This window comes from Hemicordylus capensis, chromosome 6, assembly GCF_027244095.1.
Source record: "Hemicordylus capensis ecotype Gifberg chromosome 6, rHemCap1.1.pri, whole genome shotgun sequence".
In the NCBI taxonomy this organism is placed as follows: Eukaryota; Metazoa; Chordata; class Lepidosauria; order Squamata; family Cordylidae; genus Hemicordylus; species Hemicordylus capensis.
The window spans coordinates 10,820,817-10,828,936 of NC_069662.1; the positions used below are offsets into that span (position 1 = coordinate 10,820,817).

At 45.8% G+C, this 8,120-nt stretch overlaps 1 protein-coding gene across 1 annotated transcript in view; it reads left to right on the top strand.

Moving 5' to 3' along the window:
* LOC128330817 (vomeronasal type-2 receptor 26-like) overlaps positions 1-1,658 on the top strand; it is a 33,793-nt gene extending 32,135 nt beyond the window's left edge. The window contains exon 6 of the mRNA XM_053264184.1: positions 757-1,658. Within this exon, the coding sequence (XP_053120159.1) occupies positions 757-1,658 (902 nt within the window). The remainder of the gene's footprint in view (positions 1-756) is intronic.
* The last annotated feature ends 6,462 nt before the right edge of the window (positions 1,659-8,120 follow it).

The following is an 8,120-nucleotide window of genomic DNA, read 5'->3' on the forward strand; positions in this document are numbered from 1 at the left end:
TGAAATGGAAAACAAGATATTAGGTGTGGTGTTTGTGTTGTGCATGTGAAGACATCTGGGCATGATGGCATTGGAGTTGATCTCCCTTTTTAAAAAAACCCAATGGTCCATAAAGACTCATTTTTTTTCTGTTCCCCTTCTGGCTGCCATTACTTTGTTCTGATATGCCCTCCTGAATGAGGAGCATGCTGGGGGTGGGATCCATGTCTAGACAAATGGTACATGAGCCAGGGCCAATTGATGAAGAAAAAATACCCCCATGAGAGGCAATTGAAAGAGAGGAAGCACATATAGCAAAAAGGTGGGAGGAAGGGGAGTGGCCAGGAAGTCAAGGTGTGGTATAGCGAAGTCTGTGATGAGGCAGCTATAGCCGGACTCCGGATAAAGTCAGAGAGACAAACAGAGGCTGAAAGAAAGGAAGCAACTTTGGGAGGTGAAGGCTTAGAGTGCTGTAACCCCTTCAATTCCATTCTGAAGCTCAACATAGCCCAAAAACAAAATATTAAAGTCTGATAGAGAGGCCTTATGATACGGAATCCACCCTCTGTGATAGAACTGGGTTTCTCTTGCTGATTTTGGACATAAGATCTGGATCCCTACCCATTGCAAAATGTTTCCATGCAGTAATGGGGAACATCAGATGTAGACCTAACGGTCCTAAAACAGGTCTTTATAATGCTCAGATTATAAATGCTCAAATTATATTATAATGCACTGTACATTCCACTGCCATAAAATATATATAATCTTTTTCAGACATGGACAACTGCATCCAATGTGAAGAAGATCATTATCCAAGCAATGGCCAGGATTTTTGTATTCCCAAGGCCATCAACTTTCTGACTCATGAAGAAGCTTTGGGGATCAGTATGGACATTTTTGCTCTGTCCTTTGCTTTCATCACAACTTTTGTGCTGAGGATTTCCCTGAAGCACAAGGACACTCCCATTGTCAAAGCCAACAACCGCAGCCTCACCTACATTCTCCTCATCTCCCTCCTTCTGTCCTTCCTTTGTGTTTTGTTGTTCATTGGCAAGCCTGAGAGGATCACATGTCTCCTTCGACAAGCTGCTTTTGCCATCATCTTCTCTGCGGCAGTTTCTTGCATCTTGGCCAAAACCACCATTGTGGTTCTGGCTTTCATGGCCACCAAGCCAGAGTCCAACATGAGGAAGTGGGTGGGGAAAAGGTTGGCCTACCCCATCGTTCTTTGCTGCTCTCTCATTCAAACCACCATTTGTACAGTGTGGCTGGCAACTTCCCCACCATTCCCAGATTTAGACATGACCTCCATGGCTAAAGAAATGATCCTGGAATGTAATGAAGGCTCCACTGCCATGTTTTATTCTGTGCTGAGCTTCCTGGGCTTCCTGGCTACAGTGAGCTTCATCTTGGCTTTTTTGGCCAGGAAGTTACCTGACAGTTTTAACGAAGCCAAGTTTATCACCTTCAGCATGTTGGTCTTTTGCAGCGTTTGGTTATCCTTTCTTCCAGCCTACTTGAGCACAAGAGGGAAATATATGGTAGCCGTAGAAATATTCTCTATTTTGGCCTCCAGTGCTGGCTTACTCTCTTGTATCTTTTTCCCAAAATGTTTTGTAATTTTGCTGAGGCCTGATTTGAACCAAAGGAAGGAGCTGATAAGAAGAAGGAAATAAAGATTCTATGGTCCTGATCCAACCAAAACTATTGATAAGGAGGTCCTATAGAAAATTATAGGTGTGAATTCAATTGTGGCTTCCCTTCTTCCTTGTTTCCAATGAACCTCATTGTTTTAATGAACTTAATGGCAGTGGGATCAGGGCCTCTGTTTGTTGCTATAGGCACTTAAGTCTTTACTTCCTGGATTGGGTCTAAATGTATTGCATACTGTGGGATTAATCTAGGAGGTAACTGATGTTGATTCCTTCTATTTATGCTTATCTGTTGGCACACTGATGGAGGGTCCCACTTTCGCTGGTCAATCTATTGAAGGACTATAGCGACAGAAAAGAAAATTATTTGATGCTTGCCTTGAAACATAATCCGACTCAAAAATGAAATCTATCTTTATATTTATTTCTCTAAGATGTACACATGAATAATCCCATTCGTGGCACTTCTCATGAGAGTTCACAGGCAGCTGCCCAGACAGAGATGGGGACAGTGGAGAAAACAGTGATGGCAGCCAGCGAGAGGCCAGAGGAGGCAGCAGGAGGAAGCCGCAGCCAGCCAGCAGGAAAAAATGGTAGCTGACCAGTGGTAGAAAGTGGTGGGCGGCGGGAGAGAAGGCAGCATGGGGGAGAGAAGTGGGGGGAGGATAGAAGGCAGTGCTGCGGGAAAAGGCAGCGGTGGGGAGCCAGAGAAAGCATGGAACCCTGGAGGTGCCAGAGGAGGAGGTGGGCTGAGTGAGGGAGCAGGGCAGAGCAGAAAAGAGCAGGGAGGCTGCCTCATTAAATTCAGAATACAAAATGTATTTAGATTTGTTTAAATTAAAGGAAGAAGATCATCATCAAAGACTCCTGAGAAAACTTAGCAGTCATGGGATAAGGGGACAAGAACATGTGTGGATTGTTAAATGGTTGAATGACTGAAAAACAGAGGGTAGGGATAAAAGGAGAGTTTTCACAATGGAGGGTTAGGGTTCCCCAGGGATCTGTATGGTTAGTGGGGTCCCCTAGGGATCTGTACGGGGACTGGTGCTTCTTAATTTATTCATAAATGGTCTAGAAGTAGGGATAAGCAGCAAGGTGGTCAAATTCCAAACTCTAAATGGTAGTGAAATCCAAATCAGATTGTGAGGAGTTCCAAAAGGATCTCTCCAAACTAGGGGAGTGGGCGACACAATGGCAAATGCGGTTCAGTGTTGTCAAGTGTAAAGCAATGCACATTGGGAGGAAGATCCCAGCTTCAAGTATACTTTGATAGGACATGAACTGTCGGTGACTGCTCAGGAGATAGATATTGGGGTCATAGTGGATATCTCATTGAAAGTGTCAACTCAATGTGTGGCAGCTGTGAAAAAGGCCTATTCCCTGCTAGGGATCATTAGGAAGGGTTCTAAAATAAAACTGCTAAAATGATAATGCCCTTATCCAATGGCCACACCTGGAGTATTGCGTAAAATTCTGGTCACCACATCTAAAAAAGGACAATGTAGAACTGCAAAAGGTGCAGAAGAGGGCAACCAAGAAGATCAGGGACCTATAGCACCTTCCTTATGAGGCAAGGCTACAACACCTGGGGCTATTGTTTAGAGAAAAGTCGACTTCGGGGAGACATGATAGAGGTCTATAAAATCATGCATGGTGTGGAGAAAGTGGACAGAGAGAAATTCTTCTCCCTCTCACATGACACTAGAACCAGGGGTCAACCCATGAAATTGATTGCCGGGAAATAAAGGAGCAGCAAATGGAAGTATTTTTTCAAACAATGCATAATCAGCTTGTGGAATTCTCTGCCAAAGGATGTGGTAACAGCCAACAACCTGGGTAGCTTTAAGAGGGGTTTGGATAACTTCATGGAGGAGAGGTCTATCATCGGCTACTAGTCGGAGGACTTCCAACCTCAAAGGCAGGATGCCTCTGAGTGCCAGTTGTAGGGGAGTAAGAGCAGGAGAGAGGCCATTACCTCAACTCCTGCCTCTAGGCTTCCATTGGCATCTGGTGGGCCACTGTGGGAAACAGGATGCTGGACTAGATGGGCGTTGGGCCTGATCCAGCAGGGCTGTTCTTATGTCCTTATGTTCTTATGTGGCTGATTGATAGATCCTGCATCTAAAAAATATAGATGCTTGAGCCTCACTGACTGTCTGACTCACTGATGTGAAACTCCCAGAACAAACCACAAAAGATAGAAACACGCCATTTTCTCAAATAGGTTCAAGAACTTGTCCAGACTACCCAAAAAATGCACAACCCTGGAAAAATTTATTAATCTCCTGGAAAAAACTGGACATACTTTCCCACTGGAAGGCATGGGGAATGAGACCTCATGGAGTATCCAAAAGATTAGATGTTCATGGGCCTGCAAGAAAGAACCTTTTTACTCTGTATTTTGTAAAGCAGTTTGTGAAGAAAGAAATTTTTCCAGAATAGAGGAGCAAAACACAAAATTACAAATCTTTACTCTAGTCACACAGGGTGTTCAGGCGTTCTCGACACGGTTAATTTTTTAAAAGGGTGGCAGTTACCACAGCCTCGAGCTTCACCAGTCTCAGGAGTACTGCAGCAGCTGCTGGATGGTCTCAGGCATCTCACCGTCCTCCTTGGGGGTCGTTTTGTTCAGTGGCCATTTTACAGGCTTCCACGGATGTGTGTGGGCCATTTGGCCTGGCCATGGAAATGGCCCACACACATACATGGCAGCCTCCAAAATGGCTATGGCATGCTCAAAAAGGGCCAAAACAGCCTGAAAATCGTTGACACAGTCTATGGGAGACTGGGAGAAGACCATTGGTGGGAGGGGAAGCTGATGGAGACCCAGAGTGGCCAAGGAAGCACACCTTGAGTCCTTTGAAGCCCCCGACAGTGATAAATGTGATCTTTAAACAAATTTTTAACTATGCCATGCACCCCAGAAACCACCCCAACCGGCCCCAAACTGGCCTGGGAGTTTTGACTTGAACTCAAGCCAAACTGGGATTGGTCCAACTCGAGGGAGAGCCCTCAAACCAAGCCAGTTTGAACACAAACAAGATTGACCTCGTGCCAGTTCACGTATCAGTATTTAGTACCATCCTGATCTGTCCCTCAGTAAGTGCTCTCTGCATGTCTCCCTCTGTGAAATTTGCTTTAGTTTATATGTCTCCTGTCCATCAATGTCATTGATACTGAGCATGTGGTGAGTGCCTCTATGCTTTGCCATGTTGTAAGACCTTGGTCTTCTTTTTATTATCCTGAGCATGTCCAGAGTCTTCAGAACCACACCTGCATATATGAGCAGGTTTGAGAAGTATCGTATAGTTGTTTGAGGATTGTAAGATCAGTACTGGTAGGAAAGAAAATCCAAGTCTAAATCCCTTTCTTGGACATAAAGCTAAAAATACACAATAAGGTCATCCTCACCAGCAGCTGTTTCTTGGTAGGAGAGGGTTAACCTGGGTGCAAAGACTCCTCCGGATCCTTGCAACATCCCTCCTTCCCACAGCCTTTCAAGCTGGGCTACTGAGATGTTCTACTCTGTCCTTCACTTAGCTAGGACAGAAACCTCTGCGGCCCTGCCTTTGTTTTTGGTTGTGTGGGTGCACACAGTGGGTTTTGCAGCTCCATGGGCCAGTGTCCATAGAGTGCTGTGTCTTGCAAGGCCATGGGAAGGAGCCCTCATTCATTGGCATGGGATGTTGCACTGCTTCCTCTGCAATGCATTCTGGGATAATGGAGGGCCTACACAATAAGGGACATACACACCTCCCTCCCTCCCTCATTTGTCTAGACTCAAGTTAAATCTGCTTACTTTCCTTTCAATATAATTTTGATTGAGAATGGGCATGAGCAAATTCATGCATTTTTGGTTGTTAAACACCAAATGCAATATGCAGGTTACAGTAAAATAGAAGTCACTAGAGCCTTGTCTGCAAGAACAGGGCATACCATGCATAGGTGGAAGATGGCATTAAGATAATTGTGTCATTATAAAGCACTCCATCATCAGGAAGTCATCTGACAGTTTTAACGAAGCCAAATTTATCATCTTCAGCATGTTGGTCTTCTGCAGTGACTGGTTGTGCTTTGGTTCCAACCTACCTGAGTTCAAGGGGGAAATACATGGTAGCTGTGGAAATATTCTACATCTTGGCCTCCAGTGCTAGCTAGGGATGTGCGAAATGTTTTGGGTACAAAACGTTTTGTACTTGGAACAGGCCGTTTCCGGTGTTTTGTAGATTCTGAATATATCATATTTTAACTGTTATTGTTCTCAACAGACTTTCAATGGCTTCTCCACAAATGACTCAATAATCATCTCAATAACTCCAAAACAACGTCATGGCCAAGAAAAGGAGAAACACTCTTCCCCCTTACCTTCCATTCACTCCTGTAGGGAAGGAATCTCTTGTTACCTCCTTTCCTCCTCCTACCCCTTCTCTTCCTCCCTCTTTTCCATAGATAAAGGACAGTCTCAGCATGGTAGGGAGGGAAGGAGCAACTCACCCACGATGGGGAACGTTTCAGTTTACCTTCTCCCCAGGCATGCCATAGGTGCACCAAACCACAGGAGGGGGAAGGTAGTAGTATCTCCACACAGCAGGGGAAAGAAGGCGTGGCTCACCCATGGTGCAGTGGGGGAAGATTCAGTTCACCTCCCACCACCACACATGCCATTGGCACACCTTGGGGTGGGAGGGGGGAAAGGAAGGAGAAAGGAAGGAGCAGCTTGCTCACAGCAAGAGGGTTGGAGGCTTGGGGACCAAAGGAAGGGCTGTGTGTTTGACACCCCTGCAGTCAAGTGTTGTTAACTGTGACTTATACATAATTATAACATTCCTTAAGCAATATGTTGTCAGCATTTTATTTTTCAAAAATTCTGTGGTACATAGTGAGGATTGTATTCTGTAGATTTGAAGAAACATTATCTGCCACTATTAATGGTAATATGCAGAAGCATGGATAATAACTCCTAAAAACATTAAAACATTAAAACATTATAGTACCCTACAAAAGAATACTGATCAAAACCAGAAGTTTTTAAGAAGAAAGGAAAAATTATTCGGCATCTGGAGAAAGAGCTTCTGCAGTGGAGGAGACTTCTAACAAAGCCCATTTTCTAATGTTGCTAAAGTGCCAGTACATATCTATTAGGGCTGTGTGTGAATGCAAATGTAAGGATGGGCTCCAACCCAATCTAATCCAACTCCATAAATATTTGTTCAGGATTATTTTGGCCCTTCTAAATGGCCACAGAGGCAAATCACAGGGTAGGGGTGTGCACCGGACCGCGGACCTGCGGCTCGGCACTTTGGTGGGGGGTTCCATTAAGGGCGGGGGGGGGCTTTACTCACCCCTCCCGCGCTTTGCTGCTTTGGCACCATAATTAGTTTAAAAAATGCGCCGCAGAATCGCTCGCCGCTCCGGGGCTCCTTCTTGACTTCAAAATCGGGCGGCAGGATACTTCCCTGCACGCACGCGCAGAAGGCTCCCTGCACTTCGCAGAAGGCAGGGAAGGGGGCGGGCGGACAGACGGACATCTCCCCGCCGCCCGCCCGAGCGCTTTAGCACTTGGTCCGGGGTGAGATTTAAAGAGCTAAAATGGCTTGAGGGGGCTTCGGGGGCGGCAGGGAAGTATCCTGCCGCCCGATTTTGAAGTCAAGAAGGAGCCCCGGAGCGGCGAGAGATTCTGCGGTGCATTTTTTAAACTAATTATGGCGCCAAAGCAGCAAAGCGCGGGAGGGGTGAGTAAAGCCCCCCCCGCCCTTAATGGAACCCCCCACCCTAACCCTCCCGAACCAAAACCACCCCTTGTCCGGACCGGTTCGGAGGCCAGTAGAATGGCCTCCGAACCGATCCGTGCACACTACTATCACAGGGCTCTCGGCAGTGAACCTTACTGCAAACTGATGGTTCAAATTTGTGTTTGGCAAGGCAAACCACAGGTCACTTTTGGCTCAAAATCATGGTTGCATGAATTTGGACATAATGCTGTTCCAATCTTGCCACATTTAATTTCGGTTTCCTGCTTTCCTCTGAATTCAGGTTTGGGTCCAACCTAATGTAATCTGACTCTGCAAATATTGATTCAATGTCCTTTGGGCTCTTCGGAACGTTGAGGTTGGAGTTGGGATTGGGATTGGACCACGCTTAAAACAATGTTTCAAAGGCAACTGGTTTCAAAGCAACAATGTTTCAAAGCACTGTGAACCTGGAAGAAAAGTAACCCAACTTCAGAAGATTGAAGGGGACATGATAGAACTTCAGAGAGTCATAGGAGAAACCCAGAAATTGGCCACCACAGTTCCCTCCCCGCCCCCTCCCCCCGCTTACCTGTCCATGTTCAGATGAAAAGAACAAGAACTGAACTGCACTAAGGGAGAATGCAGGAAGGAGGGGGAACTGGATAGGCAGGTTTGCTTCTGGTATGAAGGACAGCCCTAATTAGGGATGAGCAAACAGTTTCGACGTTTGACGCATTCGAAATCAAACCTGTTT